Source organism: Vanessa cardui, chromosome 6, assembly GCF_905220365.1.
Source record: "Vanessa cardui chromosome 6, ilVanCard2.1, whole genome shotgun sequence".
NCBI classification, from domain to species: Eukaryota; Metazoa; Arthropoda; class Insecta; order Lepidoptera; family Nymphalidae; genus Vanessa; species Vanessa cardui.
The window spans coordinates 14,374,209-14,395,352 of NC_061128.1; the positions used below are offsets into that span (position 1 = coordinate 14,374,209).

A 21,144-nucleotide genomic window follows, 5' to 3' on the forward strand; every position below is an offset into this window, starting at 1 on the left:
TACACCAGTTCATGGGTACGCCACTCCGAGTTCTCTGTTTGATTGCCGGCCGAGTCGATGTAGAAAAAGTTCGTTAGTTTTCTATGTTGTCTTGGGTCTGAGTGTTTGTGGTACCGTCGTTACTTCTGATTTTCCATAACACAAGTGCTTTGGCTACTTACATTGGGATCAGAGTAATGTATGTGATTGTGTCTCATATTTATATTTATTTATTATTTATCTAAGTCAAAGAGATCTTTTCAAATCGTTATCATAGATACAGCTCTTTAAAATAATCAAACGTATCCAGTTTTATCCGATTCAAGCGATACTGCCCAGCTTCCTAGTACTGTAGTGTGATATTATATAGTCTATTTATAAAAAACGCAAAAAGTTTTATTTAATAAATACTTTGAAATGGTTTAGATCTTATTCTACGCGGGTAAAGTCGCATTTTTAGATAGTAGTAGTATAAACATAGATTTACATATATTTTTAACTTTTAATGTAGCTAATGAAACCTTCATAACTACGTCTTTAGATAAAATACGTGCTGCGGGCAGTGGTTTCAAAGAATATCGTGTTGTTAGTTTAGGACCGCACTTTATTAACGTTTTAGTATTATTTAAATACACTATAATATTCTCTAAAATGAAACTAAAATCTCGGGAGGGATGTTTAAGCTTACATTTGCAGATCTCCGAAGTTGTATGTGTGCATCTATGTATTTAATTTGAGAAGTGTGTCTGCTTGCTGGTTTTTGGTATCTCTCACTTTGGGCCAATTCACACATATTTGTATGTCTTCAGTGTGATTAGGTTTTATATGTGTGCGTAAATTTAGTGACGTAAGAATTTATCATAGGAAATTAAAATTAGAATTAAAGAAAATTTAGAGTGAAAATGATTGTGTGGAAATAGTTTTTAAAATTGGAAACCGGTTTTGGTTATCTGTATTCTGATAATTTTTCGAAATTCGAATGTAGTATTTTTTATTAATATAATTTAATGTGGGGTACGGGTATATCGTTTAGAGATCCCGTATAAATACGAGCCATTATATAACCTGATTATATATTTACATGGCGGCTTTATCCACTCGACTTTCATTGTTTTCTTGAGCTTTCCAACTTCAATATTTACCGTTACAGCCACATCTTCTGAGACTTTTTCAATTTTTAATGTTCGCAGCGCCCGTTAAACTTCTCAAGGTAAATCTGCTTGTGTGAAATTGTCGAAGTATTGTGAACGCCTTGAATTTATAACGACATAATGTACATGCGAATTTAATGAGCTAATGGTGGAGCTATAATGCCCTTTCTTAATGCTATAATCTCTGTAAAGTTCGCTTACAATATAATACTTATTAACTTAAAATTTAAGCATTTTTGTTTGAAATTGTAAAGTACATGTACATGCACTTAAGCCGTTTCAGAACTGCTAACCTTGTGATCTAAGGATTTAAGTCCCCTGTCTTCAGTAATATTGATTCACTTCCATTCAAATTGAAACAAAACAAGGCATTGCTGTTTTATATTATTACCCAGAAACCCAGTAAAACGAATTTTCATATAATAATATAATTCTCATAATATTAAACGTAGATACGTCTATTTTAATATAATGTCATTAAAATTAATAGAGGGGCACGTGGAATATATCTGCTGTTATCTAAAGTATTATCGTAATTGAATACTGAATATTCATTTTCATTGTGTTTTTTAGCACCGAAAAAATATTTTAAAAAAAAAAACAAATGTCAAAGAGAAAAAATTAAACTCATTTTTAAATTTGCATTCATAATAAGTTCTTTCATAAACTTCGACACAGTTTTAATTAAACAATTTATTAATGAAACCTTTTCGGTGTTTTATGACACTCGATGATTAAAAGTGATATAGTTGATTACGAAAGTGTTCCAAAGGCACTTATGGGAATTTTATATTATGTTAAAGAAAAAAAATATATATAAGTATAACAAAAGGTGCTCGAGTAATTCTTAAGTTCACGGATGATCTATTACGCGAGGTACAAAAATTTCGCAGGTAGGTATGCTCGTATTGTACAAAAGTTCCGTAATTAGGGCGCCGAAATGGGTATCTTCCCCTTACCTGTTCTTTTGTGACAAATTTTCCTTAATAACAGTTTTTCTTTCTTACATTTTAGCGGTATTATTTCTTCATTGTTTTTTGCTTTTAATATTCTATTAATCGTTGAAGTACTTGTAAATTGAATACGTATACATGCATTTTATACGCGTAGTACATCTTAACCTTATTTTACATTAATCTCTTTGGTGCGATGGCAATAAATCAACACTGCACTCAAAGCGTTAATAATATTGATTAAATAACGTAGAATGCTATGCTAGATGTTTATATGTAGACTAATATGTAGACTACAATAAAAACAAATAATAATAAAAACAACAAAAAAAAATCGAAAATCGAGCAATATTAGTCTCAGACAGGAGATATTACCTACTAAATATAAATGAATTTTACAAATGACGTGTGACGTCATATCGTTGTAAATATTTCATACTTTAGCAGGTTTTGATTTCTTTGAATCTAAAATCGAACTATACCGAAAGATGAACTTACATTCGTGAACTTTAACTAGCCATTAAAGTCTTAAGACACGTTAAAGTATTTTTTTTAAATGGTCCCAAGAAAATGAATTAAATACGTTTCACAGGAAAAGTAAGTCTTATCTATTTATCTATCTAAGTAAAGAAACGCTTTGTTATTAAAACCGACGCTGGTCTGTAGCTCGTAAATGAAATGTACTGTACTGTATCTTATTAAAAAGAAACAAGTTTAGACCGAAACATTACCCATAAGACGAAAATAAATTAATCACAAAACCGATACGAAACTTATTGGAAACAAATCCAATCAAAAACTTCGTCAAAGTTCATAGAATGCCCTCAATCAGAAATCACTAACGACTTCAATTACATCAAAAAATACTCAAAAATATCCCGTTATTTGTATAATGGTGCACGAATTACTCGTCGTAGCGTCGCTTAACTTCTTTAAAGGAATATCCGATCAAACGTTGGCGTAAACTAATTCCGCCGAGCAAACTCGAAACTCGGTTAAAAAGAAAAAAATACTGAGATATCTACACCGGAGTCAACTAAATTGGTTACCTATTTCACTGTCGATTTAACCTGACGACGCTCGTGATACTCTTACCGCAAGTACTCCGTTCGTTCATGAAATAATTATATACATTATATCAAAAAATTAAACTAAGTTATTTATCATCATTACATAGTATTGAACAAAGTCGCTTACCGCTGTCTGTCCTTATGTATACTTAGATCTTTAGAATTACGCAGTGGATTTCAATGCGGTTTTTTTTTTAATAGATAGAATGATTCGAGAGGAAGCATTTTGTATATAATACACGGATAGTAAATAAATACTGATGATTTTTAAAGTCTCTAATTTGATGTCGTATATGAACAAATTCTGTAGTATATTTAGTATCAGCATTGCGCCCGTGTGTAGACGGCGCGGGTCGCTAGTAAGTAATAAAAATGTATTATGTAGTATATATGTAGGCCTTCTATTTGTAATATTTTTTAAACAATCTTTGAAACGACAGTCTTTAACTATTCTTTGTATATTTATACTTGCATTGATGTTGGAGAAGAGAGGAATATTGTAATTAATTAAAGTGTACTTAAAACAATGGTCGGCTTCGATTGATTGAGTGTTTTATTTACGTCGATTCGAAGTTAACTCTTTAATTAATTTTCAGGGCCCGCTATTATCCTGAACATCGTACGAAGACAGTTATATAGACTTTTAAAAGAGCGGTGTGTTAGACCATAAGTGACTTAAATATCGCTTGGCGTAAAGAACGGGTTTGGCGTCCGCACCTAGAGGCCACTAGGACCGTCGCATTACGTGAAATGGTCAAGGTAATAAGAATTCTGTATGAATTATTCACCGCTCTTGAATTACGCCACGCTAACCCTTCTCTGTGTGGGCTTTACTTTGTAAATATGTCTAAATCACCCATCCATCGTTCGAGATTTTCGTGCAATGTGTATCTTTAAATTTTCGATCTTATTTTTTTATCTTATTTCAAATTTCGAATTATAATTTTGAATCGGAATTTTTTCTATCTCGTGCACTATTAGGCTCGCTTCGCATTAGTGTACCTAATTGTTGATTTGTGACGTTTTACATATTGCACTTTCTGTTAATCAATGTTTTTAGGTACGTGTTTTTTATCTTGCTGGGATGTAATAATTCTTGCCATCGATAAATCTTGTAAGTATTGAATGTAGATATAATTTACTATTTCGAATACATTAATTTCTTTTAATCTTATTCGATCACATGTTTGACTAACTATTGTAACCTGTGTTTCACTTTTCTGTAATAATACCATTAACCTGAATGTGTTTTTGTATATATTTACTGATATATTAATTATTTATATAAAAGCAATGAAAATAAAAATGATAAATAAGATAAACTGAATAAATACTTATATAACTAAATGTTCGACTCTTAAAAAGTCAATAAATCCTTCCTAGGGCGAGGTAATTATATCGATAATTAAATTCGGTAGATGTTTGTAACTTTGTCAAACGAAATCAAACAAAATTATATAGATGCAGTGACGTAGCTCGCTTGCAATGGTGTTGATTGGCAGGTGTTAGGTATAAAAAAGGCTTTATATGGAATACAAAAACAATAAGCATGCCTTAAATCGCTCATGCGTCATTTAGACACTATGATTTTATGTCTCTTGTCATGTTTAGACTCACTTCATACCGGAACTAAATAATACCGAGCATTGCTGGTAGAGTATAAGTGGTAATCACAACTGCTCGCAAAAAGCCTGCCACCTATTTATTTACAATGTTCCATTTTATAAAGTTAATATAGTTTTTATGCTTAGTTTGAATGGATATCATGAAAGATGATTCGGAGTCTATGGAACCGCCATTTACTATAATTGTGACTGTGGCATCGTAATGTGAACGACCAAAAGTTAAAAGGTTTGTATTGAAATCGATTTAGTTCGTATATACAAATTTGAAAAGGTTTTTACGACATTTATATTTATATTTAATGTAATTGAACTAGATACTCTGATGTAATTTAAGAAAAACAAGTTAATATATTTTTTAGTTAATTTTATACGATTTTTAGTATATAGTAAATGTCCCACTTTTGGTCTAAAACTTGGATCAATGGAGAGTTAAAGGATATTTAGAAATTCATCCACCATGCCGCTTTTGCATCAAACTCATGCAGATTTCTTACCGGATGTTTCCCTACAACGCTGAACTCGAGAATTTCAAATTAAGAACATCTAAAATAAATATGTGCATTTGTTTTACTATATCTCATTAGCATGGAACCGAGGGTTATTACACACGCGATTGTCTTTTGTTTCTGTACGAAAACATGAAAAACTAATGTCATTCGCAATGATAATTTAAATTGAGAATTTCGAATTCCAATAACTTAATATATATATTAAAACACCAATAAATTAATGAATAAGTCATAATACATCTATATATTAATGTTTAATGTTAATTTAACAAATAAATTGCAAATTAAGGTAATTTATTCGGAATTAAGTGAAACGTTTGAGCGTGGAGCTCTCTCCTATGTCACTCACTTCCCTCTGGGCATGTGAAGGGGGCGGACGTTTCGTAACTGTTATATTCAGCGTGGGGTGGCGTACGGTCGTATGAAATCGCAATATTCGAGACTTCATTGTAATTTACTATCATTTTATAAAAACGTCATTTTTATCATTTTACATAAAAAATATAAATATTGGTAAACATCACATACATTACTCTGATCCCAATGAAAGTAGCCAAATTACTTGTGTTATAGAAATTCTGAAGTAACGACGGTACCACAAACACCCAAACCCAAGACAACATATAAAACTGATATATATACCTCTATATATACTAAAAGTAACTCTATCTGTCTGTAAACTCATAAATCGCGATCGAAGCCGCGAGCCATAACCAGTGGTTGATATTTCTTACATTTCTAATATCTATGGGTGGTTGTGACCACTTAACAATAGTTGACCAATTTGCCTGTCCGCTTACCTAATTAACACAAAAGAGTGTAAACAAATTATCATTAATTAAGTAGTCGATATAATGTTTGAAAGTTAACTTACCTTACCTAAGTCACGAATAACTTGTTTAAAGTTAATTGCACATTTGATGTGTTACGCCGTTATTTATTTATATTTTGGAGGAAATAGAATTGTATTTCACTATTAAATTAATATTAATAATTATTTTATAATGAATAAATTTAGTCAATTCAATTTAAAATTATCATTAAAATTTATTGTCATTGTTTAAAACTAATTTTGTCATGCAGTTGTAGAGGCTTGGCGTTTTAGGGACTTTTTTCGATTTGGAAAGATTAATAATAACATTGTATATTCAATTGATTAATATATCAATTATAAATGTGAAAATAACTCTATCTCTCTGACTGCGTTCTTTCATGACCAAATCAATGAATCGAATTTGATGAAAATCGATTTTTTTTGCGAGCAAGCTTGAACTCCAAAGAAGGACATTGGCTACTTTCTTATCTAACTCATGGAAACCAACCGCGGGCGATAATAGTTTGATACAGGTAGTCAAGCTGAGTAATGGTCTACCTGGTACTTTGTAATCACCCGTAATAAAATACCCACCTACAGTGTGTCGTCGTCAATTCGGCAACAACCTACAACTAATATGCTTTATTCATTGTACCTGTGGTTACTGGCTCTATGATTTACTTAACTTGATGGTAGGGCTTTGTGCAAGCTCGTCTGCGTAGGTACCATCCACTCATCAGTTATTCTACCGCCAAATAATAGTACTCAGTATTGTTGTGTTCCGGTTTGAAGGGTGAGTGAGCCAGTGTAACTACAGGCACAAGGGACATAACATCTTAGTTCCCAAGGTTGGTGGCGCATTGACGATGTAAGGAATAGTTAATATTTCTTACAGCGTCATTGTGTATGGGTGATAGTGACTACTTACCATCAGGTGGCCTATATGCTCGTCCGCCAACCTATACAAAAAAAAAAACCTTTAAACAGCAACACAACTATACTAAGTATTATTGTTTAAGTTCTGTTATTTATTAAAAGTTAGTTTGTAAATATATATCTACATATATTTTTGTTCTATAGTTAGAGACAATTCTGAACAATTTATTTGTCTCATCTAATTCATACAATGAATACGAAAGCTAGTATGATTGGCTGTTTGTTACGCAATCATGCCTGAATGGTTAAACAATTCAAATAACGTCACAAATACCATCAGAACATACTATTTTCGTAAATAAAAATATAAACGATTATATATCAATCAATTCAACTTTTGCTAAGTGTTATCAATATGTACATGATTTTCTACCATTTAATTATATTGTATAGAATAATTATTATGCGACATGTCATGTTTATTATATACAATACATGACATCGTATACAATGCGGAGTAATGCCATCGCCGTGATATCACTTTGATAAAATTTAAATTCAACATTTACAGAATGATTTTCCGGGTACATTATTTTCATTAATATTTACTCTTTATTCGTGGTAAGCTCAAATTACTGGAAAAATATACTTTCCAATAACAGTAATTACAATTAAACATTTTCGATCGCATTTTAGGTACGGTGCTTTGTTTCAATCGTATGTTTGTGTAACATATTCGGTCGTCGCGGTTTACAGGGAGAATTATATTACGATTGCTATTTTTATAAATAAATATAAATATGAGACAACATCACATACATTACTCTGATCCCAATGTAAGTAGCTGAAGCACTTGTGTTATGGAAATCAGAAGTAACGACGGTACCACAAACACCCAGACCCAAGGCAACATAGAAAACTAATGGTAATCTACATCCACTCGGCCGGGAATCGAACCCGGGACCTCAGAGTGGCGTACCCATGAAAACCGGTGTACACACCACTCGACCACGGAAGTCGTCAAAATTTTAAAATTAAAAATCACATTATATATGAATGAAAAGAGACTGTCATACAGTACCCGAGTTGCTTTTGCTATGTATTAAATGTATTCTACCGCATTACTGCAGTACGCAGTATTGTTGTGTTACGGTGTTAAAACCGAGTGAGTCAGTGTGACTACAGGAACAGGGGACATGACATCTTATTTCCTAAGGTTGGCGGCGCATTACTGATGTAAGGAATGATTAATATTTCTTACGTGTTTACCACCAAGTGGCTTATGTACTCATCCTCCCCTCCCCTACCTCCCTACATCATATAAAAAACACAGACGATGAAATTATTAACAATGTTGGAGACGATTTAGATTACAAGCAATAAAATTGTTAATAAGTCACCGGTTTGATTTAAGTATTGTCAAAAAATAGCTTTAAATATTATTAAATGGAAGAGTATATAGGAACTTCCACGCAGGATATATTAATTTAATAATTGTATTAACTAACATTACTCTGTATTTTTTTAAATGTTGAAAAAGAGTAACTATTATGTTTCTTGCCGGTTCTTCTCGGTAGAATCTACTTTCCGAACCGGTGGTAGCTTCACTTAATTGTTAATTGACGATTCAAACCTGCTTGTAAAAGCCCACTTGAATAAAGTTTATTTTGATTTTGATTTTTGATTTTATGGATACAATACAATGAGATAAAGAGAAATGAAGGTTCAAAGGATAACACTACGTTTTGTAAGACGCTTAAAAGACCTTTCAAATACATTCTAAAATAATTAATTTAACCAAAATGACCGTTGCGTTCCATTACAAATGTTTCAAAACTAAATACTTTATTATTGATCTACCTAATATATAGTTCAAAAATACAAGTTCCAAATAAATATAATCTAAATATGAAAACCGGTATCACAACATAGTATACTTCCATATAAAACGCCGTGTAAAGGAATATCAATATGCTGAAAAAATATCGGACGATACGATTGAACAATATTTGAATAGAACTAAATACTGTAAAAATATAGCTCATGATAAAATAAAATGAATCATAACTAACTTAACTGGACCTGTCAATCTCATTACAAAAACACATTCATAAGTACTTCGTATTATTCGTAGATCAAAGATTGTATAGATGGCGTGGCGATTTTCATTTCGTTAACATTTTATTGGATGTAATTTAAATGGTTGATAATTTTCTTGTTGGTTATTCTCTGTGGAGTCAATCCTATAATAACTGTTTTAATATTAAATAAATACAAGTTAGTTCAATATTAAATTGTATTCGTATCATATATGCAGGTTTCCTCACGATGTTTTCTATCACCGCCTAGTATAAGATTAAACTATAAACACAAATGCTCGGTCGGGCATACTCACAATCAATGGTTACGATTTACGTATTATTTGATATTTAATAATAATTATATTCTGGATACTAACAAGTTACTTTGACGTTAGTTCAAGTAACACAAGAGTAAACGAGAATTGAAAGAATTGGAATATCGTATTAAAATAATAATAATAGAAATAGTCTGTAAAATTCCCAACTCTGGGCTAACGCCTCCTCTCCCTTTAAGGAGAAGTTTATAAGCATATTCCACCATGATACTCCAATGATGAAATTAGACACTAGCAAGTTTTCTTACGATATTTTCCTTCACCAACGAACTTGAGATGAATTATAAACACAAATTAAGCACATAAAAAACTCAGTGGTGCTTGCCTGGATTTGAACTCACTGTCATCGGTTAAGATGTACGCGTTCTAACCTCTGGGCCATATCGTTTCATCATGGAAATCGTATTATTGTGTTCGTACAATGTAATAGCATTATGATTTATTAATTCCAAAATGCATGTGATTTATTACAGATGTTCCAGTGATTTCTGTACGTTAGAATATCGTTCGCTCGAACAAACATATTAGTCCTCGTTCCTCCCCTTTGCCTTTCTTTCGACTTCTTCCACACCGTATCACTTCTCGCGAACGCGTTCTTTATCCAATTATCCGGAGATAAATCTCACCTGTGACTGCTGAGGAAATAGCGGATTGAAACGTTGTATTTGGGAATAATAGCCATCTGCAGATTTAGACGATTTTTTTTGCTTTATTGATTCTGATGTAACAACGATTTAATGGCACCTTGCTTTTTTGTATTCATATATTTTGAATGAATACTCTTTATTTGAACAAAAAGTATTATATTTTGAGTTGAGATGGCCCCGTGGTTAGAACGCGTGCATCTTAACCGATGATGGCGGGTTCAAACCCAGGCAAGCACCGCTGATTCATGTGCTTAATTTATCTTTATAATTCAACTCGTGCTCAGCGGTGAAGGAAAACATCGTGAGGAAACCTGCATGTGACAAATTTCATAGAAATTCTGCCACATGTGTATTCCACCAACCCGCATTGGAACAACGTGGTGGACTTTAGCCCAGCAGTGGGAATTTACAGGCTGTTGTTGTATTATATTTTCGATTTTATTCTTGTTTTCTATAATGATGTCATTTATAATGTACACACTAATACTAAGTACTTGACTGCATAGTTGTAGAAATAATGTAGGTAAGATTAAAGAGGTCAAACATTAACGCCTATAAAATTATGTTCAATATGCATCGTGGATTCATTGTATCTAGAAAATGTCAAATCAGTTGAGAAAGTTGAGATCGCGTCGAAAAAATAGTGGCCATCCCTTGGATATCCTTACACACACTATTAAAGAAGTTTGTCGAGTAAAAAGGATAGCTGTCACGCTTCCTGAGATAATAAAGTTGGCTAAACACTTTACCTAAATATATTAATAATATAAGGATACAAAATTAAAAAGTTACACAGTACCAAACTTTTTTAAACAAATTAACATCGTAATATTAAAATATTCAAAGAATATAAAATAAATCTTAACCTAATTTCATTTACGCATCGCTTATCAAATACAGAGTGCATAATGTAAATTTCACTCAATCGTGATATAAACGCAAGTCGTTAAATAAAAATAAATATTATCTCGGCACAATTAACGTCAAACAAATTGATCGAAACGAGCTAACTAGTCGATGTCGTACAAAATATTGCTGATTCGAATAAAAACTGATTGCTATCTGACTTTGATGTTGTCGGAGGAAATGGGATCTGCTTCCGATCCGCGAGAAAAAGGGAATAATCTTCTTCCCGGTTAGGGTTCCTTCGTGGAATATCTTAATTTTATATTAAACGACGATTCATTTATAATTTAAACCTATATCTATTAAACGGTGTAAATATTTCTTAATTATTTATCATATTAAAACCGTAAATTATAACTGGTTTAATTAAAAAAAAAAATGAAAATGAAATGTCAAAAATGTTTTGATGATAATTTATTTTTAAATTTCGAATCATTGTCATCATTGTTCATTTGACACATATAAATTTTCTAGTAAAGATTAATGATATGGAACCAAATATCGTCCAACGATGTTATCTTGACGATTTTTTTAAATTTCCTCGTGATTGCTAAGAGGACGGATAGCGTGAGATCATCTGAAGGGCCCGGTGTCGACTTCTGACCGTTTGGAGTGCCGATCTAATTTGCCGAATCGCGGAAGCATACGAAATTTAATCGATTCACCTGAGTGAAAACGACTTTAAGGAATATATTTACATCTACGTCTGTCTATTGGAAGAGTTCTGCCGCTGTAGATTTTCAGGTCCCAAGTTCGATGCTCGGAAGTTGACATCTTCCACTTTGCGAACAAACTTGCAATACAGTAAATATATTTTGCATTTGCACTACAAATTTCGATGTATCTCTTAACGTTCTTATCTAATATATATATTATATATGTAAGATAACATATATAAATAATAATCCTTGTCTTATGCTGGGAAAATATATTTCCTGTCATTATTTATTTTACACTACTCGTAAAGAAATTTTCTAATTATATTATTTTTATTGTAACTGTATAAGATATATAGAAAGCTATCAATTATAAAGTTTATACGTAATATATTAAAGACATAATAAATTATTAAAAAGAGAAAATATTATAGGTCGAGTTTAATAATGCTATTTCGTAATTTTGAAACAGATGTCGACATTATGACGTATTTCCATAGACTTAAAAAAAATGAGATAATTATTAAATGTATCCGAAAAGTTTCGTCGTATAAACTTTTAATCGTCGGTGCGTCTTCATTAAAACGAAATCAAGAATGACAGCCGTGATTGCAATAGCCCGTCAACGGCGCCCAAATGAAAACAGGTAAATTCAATCGACTTTTAATGATGCAAATTTTTGCGAATTCCATTACGAATCAGTACGCGGCACTGCGTTGATCAAAGGCGTTTAATTTCCATAATCAACAGGTCAAAGTGGAATTCGCAATATGGATTTATGGGGGACATTGATTAAATGAAAAAAATATTAAAAGTCTATCAATTAATTAGTAAGATATATCACTTGATTAGTCTTGAGAATTAGGGCTGCTATCCGCCGTACTATAAAGTCAGTATACACAAAGTTCAAACCGAAATGATTAATAAAAATACTAATGATTGTTAAATATTGAGCTTTGACAATTTTAATTTAAAATTGTATTCATTTAAATAATTGTATTAACTAACATGACTTTGTATTTTTTAAATGTTGAAAAAGAGTAACTACTGAGTTTCTTGCCGGTTCTTCTCGGTAGAATCTGCTTTCCGAACCGGTGGTAGCTTCACTTAATTGTTAATTGACGATTCAAAAGTGCTTGTAAAATCCCACTTGAATAAAATTTTATTTTGATTTTGATATAAATGTAGAGATACTGTCAATGAGAACGCGACGAATAAATAGTGGCAGTTGACTCATAAGTATACAAATACTGGTAAAGTTTTTTCGGGTTACATCGTAATCTTATTATTTATTAGCTAAGAATTAATGACATTAAGTACTCAAATATGAATTAAAACTAGCTACTGTATAAATCTTGACCATGTGGAATGGTAGTAAAAATGCATTTCCCCGTTGAATCGAAATTCCGATCCTCTGACTAAAAACGAACCAGCACTCTTGTCACCAGTGGAGGCAATAAGGCGAGGTGTTATACTTTTGATGAACCCATTTACACCACTATACCAAGTGCCAAATGTTTCGACAGCAAATGAGCCAAAAAAGTAATTTGACATGAGACACGAATATTTAGATCTAGACTTGTAAAGCATTATGATGCTTAGGGATCGTCGCTTACGTCTAGATAATGCTCGGTTGTTTTAGTTCTTTGTAGTGCGACGTCTACATATTATTATCATTATCATCCTCCTGCCCTTATCCCAATTTTACTTGAGGTCGGCTCAGCACATCTTCCATACTTCTCTGTGTGACGTCATAAGTAACATTCTTTCCAGCCATATCGTCTTTCAGACAATCCATCCATCGTTATTTTGGTCGTCCCTTTGTTTAACACGGCCGTTTAATCGTTAGAAGTCCATAATAACAAAGCTTAACGGAAGTCGGATATCACGGCATGGTTATGATGAAAGGATGAATATATTGAGAGCAACGATTTATATGTATGTTGAATGTATATAAGATAGGGGAACAATGAAAATATATATATCGCTCAGTGAAATATGTCAAGAAGTTTACGTTATTGAATAACTTTAGGGAGTATCAAGTAGGTGGCAAATATATCCCGTTAATAGTAATTTATAGATGATAAAAAAGCTTGGAATTAATACCTGTTGACTTACAGGCAGGATACATTACATACATATATCATTGTATTTAACTAATATGATTGTATTTTTTAAATATTGAAAAGGAGTAACTACTGAGTTTCTTGACGGTTCTTCTCGGTAGAATGTACTTTCCGAACCGGTGGTAGCTTCACTTAATTGTAAAATGACGATTCAAAAGTGCTTGTAAAAGCCCACTTGAATAAAGTTTATTTTGATTTTGATTTTGATAGAATAAGATTGAGCAAATCAAAATATTATTTATTGAAATAATTTCATCAAACCACTTTCGTACGGCCACGTTACATTACTGTGTTTCATAAAAGTGTTGAATTAAGACTATATCGGTTCATAAATTAGATCATACCAAGAAAAACCGGCAAGAAACTCTTTTTCCACCATTTTTATAATGGTTCTGTAAATTTCCCACTGCTGGGATAAGGCCTCCTCTTCCATTAAGGAGAGGGTTTGGAACACCACGCTGTTCCAATGCGGGTTGGTGGAATGCACATGTGGCAGAATTTCGATGAAATTAGACACATTTTCCTTCACCGCCGATCACGAGATGAATTATAAACACAAATTAAGCACATATATAGTGGTGCTTGCCTGGGTTTGAACCTGCAGTCATTGATTAAGATGCACGCGTTCTAACCACTGGGCCATCTTAGCTCTTGATGATGAAAACATTTTCACATGTTTCAAGGTATTCAAGAAATCAATATAAAAATGTTCAAATAGATTTTGGTATTAGTAAAATTGCATTGTTTATCTGTAATACGAATATTTAAATGCAATATACGTTTCGTTTCAGATCCTTAATCGCGAAAACAAAATCGATAAAGATAAACATACGCCGAGCTTTGCGAGCAATTGGCGAAGTAACAAATATCATACTTCGCCTCGGGCTTGATTCAAGATTATATTTACGTTATGTTTACAAAAACCTATACATATTATTTTCAACATGAAAATACTTGATTACTATGCTAGCCTCGTAGGTTTATACAGGTGGTTCATATTTTATTCATTTTTTAATATTTTTGTACGGACCCACACAAAGGACGAAATAAAGAACAGAGGAGATACAGTAAGGTTGATATCAAAGTAGATTTCTTTTTACAATGAAAGCTTTGGTTTGGTAAATATTTATGTTATTAATAATACTAATGCTAATAGTTTTCTGTTCGGCCGTTTCTTCGTAAAAACACAATCAATTAAACTTACCCCTAGCGATACGAGCCGTTGTCTTATTAATCGTTAATTAACTTTTATTATTAAATATATAGCTTCTGTTCTTTGTAAAGGCGTGAGGTTTTTAAAAGGTTAATATATGCGGCATTTAAACGGGTGCAAGGATCGTCCAAGCAAATCACACGCGAATAGGCAATCTAATTTCCTAGTCATTAAATAAATAAATGAAGACAAATACATTGGATAACAACACATATATTACTCTGATCCCGGTGTAATTAGCTAAAGCACCTGTGTTAAGGAAAATCAGAAATAACGACGATACTGCAAACACAAAACAATATAGAAAAGTAATGAACTTTTCTAGATCGACTTGGCCGGGAATCGAATCCGGGACCTCGGAATGATGTACCTATGAAAACCGGTGTACACACTACTCCACCACGGAGGTCATCGCATTAGAGTTCAATGACATTTAATGTCATAAAAAACCGTCAAAGTTGAAATGATAGCATAAATTATTGATACCGTATCCCTCAGCGAGAAGTTGTAATATAAGTTTGTTCAACGCATGCGCGGTTTACGTTGACTAAGTGATGTATGGGCGCCCAGGAACCCACATGCGTTGGAGCGGAACGCTTGCTCGAGGAAAGTCTGTCCGACTCTAATGAGTTAAAACGTTTCTGTTTTAACGACTTCTTTTATAGTTGCTTGCATTATTATAAGACTAACAATTTAATAAATATCATCCTGAAAATTGTAAAGAGTTGGCTGTAAGCTGTCTAAAATAATAGGATGCATATTGTTTTTGATAAAACGGTACAAATTATATTAAGTTAATGAGGCCAAGTGAAGCAGAACTGAAATAACAAAAATTTCGATCAAATTTATAACCTCCTCTTTTGAGTCGGTTAATAATAATAACCCAACGTAAAATATTAAAAAGTTTACGTAATATGAACATGGACGATTTTAATCCACTAAGTGCAGGATTTCTCAGAATGTTTTCTTTCAACGCCAAGCAAGAGATGAATTTATAAACACGAATTAAGCAAATTCATTCAGTGACACTTGCCCCGGGTTTGAACTCTCTATCTTCAGTTAAGATTCACGTTTTGCAACCACTGGGCCATCACGTCTCTGGAACAATACATACAGACTTTCATTTATATTTGTATATAGATATATATTTATTATTGCATTTCACATCTCGCTTGTACGCAATCAGAGATCTTATAAAAGGCTTAACTTAATTAATTTAGCTGATGATCTCTATGCAAAATTGAATTAAGGCTTTAGAGGCTCCCAAATTAGTTTGACCTACACAATAGTTACCATAGTGAGATGGTTGTTCAAATATTTGTAGATTCAGTCGGACGGCCGTCGTAAACCAAAGATATGCCGGTATTGTCTCAAAGAGATTAGTTTCCTTACAATTCTGCGTGGTCGTTATGCGGATTAATTCAAGATGACGATGGAAGAGGGTATGTTGTCTTCGATCAAAGATTTTTAGTTTTATTTGAAATTGTTTTAGACGTAGGTATACAGTCCGTATTTAATTTATAATGTCATATCGACTCAACTGAATAGGCTTTATCATATCTAAGCATACATCATTGGTCAGGAATAACATACAAAAAATAAATATCATATTGTCTGCTACTGAGACATTACTAAGAAAACTATACCATCAATTAATTTAAAATTGGAACACTGAATCCTGAAAATTGCGCAAATGCCAACATATTAATATACTGTATATGTGCTACTCTTGAATTTAAATTAGTTATTTCCCGCGACTTCGTTCCCATTTTAGGGATTGGTTGTTATTTATAAGGTAAAAAGTAGTCTATATCCTTCCTTGGAGTTCAAGTTTGCATCGTAACAAATTTCATCAAAATCGGTTCAGCAGTGTGTTAGTAAAAGAGCGACAGATAGACAGACAGATAGAGTTACTTTCACATTTATAATATCAGTATAGATAATATAACTAGGATACTTCCTAAGTAGCTGAATAAAGGTTCGAATACACAAAACGATTTACCTTACGAAGCAAAAAGCTCTAAGCAGTTATCATTATCGCAGCCATTTCAAAATATGCCGTGAAACTGTCTGCAACACAACCCGCATCGTATGCGGGCGCAAGTTTCGCGTTGATTAAAGATAGCAATATCAGTTTCGACCTTTCATTAGGAATGGCACAAAGGCGAGCGCAATTACATCAGCGACATCTGTTGGCCTTATCGTGAAAGGGCTGCATCTTGTGCTACAGAATTCAGATTCGAGCATCGTTTATTATCTGCCAAGATGTGATACCGTTTGAAGTGATTTCTCTGATTACGTTTTACGATGATTGTCATATCGATCTACGGACGGACGTTGGGAGCCCAAAGCGCTCTTAATAGTTTAATCAACTTGATTTTTATTTAAATCTTTTTGTCTTATAATTAAATAACCTTTTGGATTATTTTTTCTGTATTCATAATTTGGTAGTGATTAACTTCTGCGACTAGGCTAGAGCTATGTGATTGGTAAAAAAATCTCTTACTTATAGTTAGGAAGTTATTTTAGGGATGGTTAAATTATCTTACAGCGCTCATGTCTATAGACGGTGGTGATCTTTGAAAAGAAAAAATCCAAATTTAAGGCATATTTTAAAAATATGTCTTAACATTTTTAAAGCATTTCATAAGCTAAAAATTAAAAATTAATTTCATTGAGTTTATCGATTTTTATGTTGCATATGGTAAATAATAAATACATAAAAATAAATCCATGTCATAAATATTCAGACTATTTTGAAAAATGATTCTAAATTAAAAAAAAAAACACAAAACAAAAAATCCAATGAAAAGTACTCACAAAAAAAACATTTAAAATTTTTTCCCAATATTTTCGTACGAATATACCATTTATTTTGCTAGGTTTAGGATATTGAATATTTATTTATAAACTATCAAGAGCTTTACTGATACAGGAGAGATTAAATCTTTCGACTACATTTAATCTCTGTTCCATTACGTCGCTTTCAATAATAAATTGTTAAACCTATTCAGCCAATATTTGACATATCAGTATATAACATACATCTGTTATTGCTTTTTCAACGTGTAATATCTGGTGGTTTGGTTTTTGGGAAATTCGCTTCGATAATAACCCTATCAATATGTATTCTTGGTGGTAGGGTTTTGTGCAAGCCCATCTGAGTAGGTACCACCCACTAATCAGATATTCTACCGCCAAACAATACTACTTGTATTGTTGTGTACGCGGTATGAAGGGTGCGTGAGCCAGGGTGACTACAGGCACAAGGAACATACCATCTGAGTTCCCAAGGTTGGTGGCGTATTGGAAATGTAAGGAATGGTTAATATTTGTATATGAGCGGTGGTGACCACTTACCATCAGGTGGCTCATATGCTCCTCCGCAAACCTATTAACCTATTATAGCATTAAAAAGTAATATTTAATACATTAATGCAAGCCGTCCTGCAAGACAATATGCCCGTTTAAAAAAAAAAAGAAATGCTTTGAAATGTTGGGCATATTGGCGGAGCATTGGCTGTATGCAATAGTTCATATTCCGCCAATGTTGGCCTCAACATCTGATAGCTAAGTCAATTATATTCTTATTCCAAATTTAAAAAAGTATATGCATTATTGAACTGTTCTTTTTTTAAACATATAATACTAATTGAATTGTATTTTTTACAGGTAAGCTGTTTACTGCATTGGACATCTATAATGGTAATGTAGCCTTAACAACGTAATTAATATGAATTTATATTCGTAGCCAAATAAATAATACATATAATTCTGACGTTATTAATAACTTACAATAACTCGAATCATATTCAATGTAAGTTTTTACAAAATAACAAATATACCAATTAGCGATTTTCAGCTAATTAGGCATATTATCAAATAAGCAAACGTCGAAATAACTGAATGCTGACTGTTCAAAACTACACGCGTGTAAAATGACCAGTACGATATTCGTTCATTAGCATTACTCTATACCGTTTATTGTACAACAGTTTGATAAATAATTAACCGATTTAGTTTCCGCTTAATCGGCTTTTTAGAATACGCATTTGACTGGCAAATTGTTTTTGCTTAGTACGTGTTCACATCGAAGGCGATTACGATTAATACATTAATTTATTTCGTTTTAAACTCAATATGGATCATATTTTTAAGCTTTAAAATAAATTTGTATATATTTATTGTATAATTTGTAATAACGACGAGATTGAAATCGGATAATTATAAATGAAACGAAATCACAGTTGGGAGTGCCGGTTCATTGCAATTAATTACAATTCAAAATATGCTTAATTCAAGTAGGCTTACGCGATTCTTATTCAAAACGTTTTATTTAAAAAGTCAAACTTTTATTAATAAATTGATATGTTTCAAGCTATGATTATTAAATAAATAAATACTGGACAACATCACAAACATTACTCTGATCCCAATGTAAGTAGCTAAAGCACTTGTGTTATGGAAAATCAGGTGTAACGACGGTACAAACAGCCAGATCCAAGACTACATAGGAACTTATTAAACTTTTTCTACATCGACTCGGCATCAAAGCCATGAAAACCGGGTACACACTACCCGACCATAGATGTCATTTATTAGACAGCCGATTACGATTAACTGCGATGATATTTTTTTATATCTATGTGAAGAAATGCAAACACAATTGATTCTTCAGCTTCGTAGCGCGTCAAGACAGTAGTACTTCTGATATTATTAAAATTGTGACAGATTTATGTTTAATTGGACTGTGTTAGTAAGTAATATATAATATATTGTTAATAGTATATATTATATTGTTTACCTGGATTTGCATGTCCTGCGTACACGGATGACTAACGTTTGAGAATGATCGCCTCAATACTTAATCAAATTATATAAATGAATGTATTTATGAAATGCAATTACATACATATATAATTGTTATTTACTAACGTGATTGTATTTTTCAATTTTCAAAAATAATAACTATAGATTTACTTGCCGGTTCTTCTCGGTAGAATCTACTTTCCGAACCGCTGATTCGGAAATTAGTTGTTAAATGACGTTTCAAAAGAGTTCTTAAAGGCCTACTTGAATAAAGTATATTTTGATTTTTTGATCGTATTTTGTTTTTTGTATCGCACACAAAATCCCGAATAAGCACGTAAGTCTGAAGTTCCATTAACTTATTATAGTTCTTTATATAAATGACGTTTGTTTGTGTATGCATTTCAGTCATTCATTTTATAAAATCAATCTCGGACCAGGGATAACGGTTTTAATCCCCATGCAAATAAAACAGTGGCTACTAAATAAAGAGATTACAACGGAGGAGCAAAATGGGTAATAACGTTCGGCTTATTTAATGGCAACATTATTAATTTACACCGCAAATATTGCGATTTGTTCGATTTTACGATTGATTTTAGGTTAACCGAATTTCAATTAACGCTACAAATAACTTCATTTAGCGTATAATGAGGTGTTTTTAAAATACATTGGAATATTTCGCGTTCGATATTTGAACATTCTTTTTGATATTTGGTCATTGAAACGAGGTTAGATATGTTTAGTATTCATAAATCATAATGCTATAGAAATTGTTGGAATTATATGAAATTCACGCTTCATCTATAGACGGATATAGCAAATGGTGTGTATATACTTGTATAATGATATTGTAAATTAATTCCTTCTCCGAAACGCGCTGCAGCTTCTGATATAAGTATCATGTAGGTATGTTGGTTTATTAGTTTTATAGCTAAATATAAAGTCATCTCATTGTATTTAATATTGCTTATCAGCAGATCAACATTCAGACCATTTTTGTATCTCTTTCTAAATACAAGTCTAATTCTTATTACCGGTTAAGTCTATACAAAAATAACAAATGGGAAATTAAGTATGTCTGTTTGTTTTTTCGCTTTCACTAAATCACTGAGCAGCATAATTGGTGGATAATAATTTCTCGTTCACATCCTCGGGTTCCACGAGTTACTAACTTTATGTATCACTACATATTATAAAAGAAAGTCCCCCAACCGCGTCTGTTTATATGTTCGCTATTAACTCCAAAATTACTGAACCGATTTTCATGAGGTTTTTACTAATAGATAGAGGGATTCATAAGGAAGGTTTAGATATATAATTCATTAAGGTTTTTGTGAAAATAAGTTGAAATAGAACGACAATTGTTAAACCTGTCGGAAAAACAGTAAAAA

At 32.2% G+C, this 21,144-nt stretch overlaps 1 protein-coding gene across 7 annotated transcripts in view; it reads left to right on the forward strand.

Annotated features, from left to right (window-relative positions):
- The window catches only part of LOC124530653 (polypyrimidine tract-binding protein 1), a 506,488-nt gene that overhangs the window by 220,187 nt on the left and 265,157 nt on the right, over positions 1-21,144 (forward strand). The window contains exon 2 of one of the 7 annotated variants that reach the window (XM_047104900.1): positions 3,750-3,912. The exons of the other annotated variants lie outside the window; for them this stretch is intronic. Within the exon in view, the coding sequence (XP_046960856.1) occupies positions 3,904-3,912 (9 nt within the window). The 5' untranslated portion in view covers positions 3,750-3,903. The remainder of the gene's footprint in view (positions 1-3,749; positions 3,913-21,144) is intronic. 7 annotated transcript variants of the gene reach the window in all.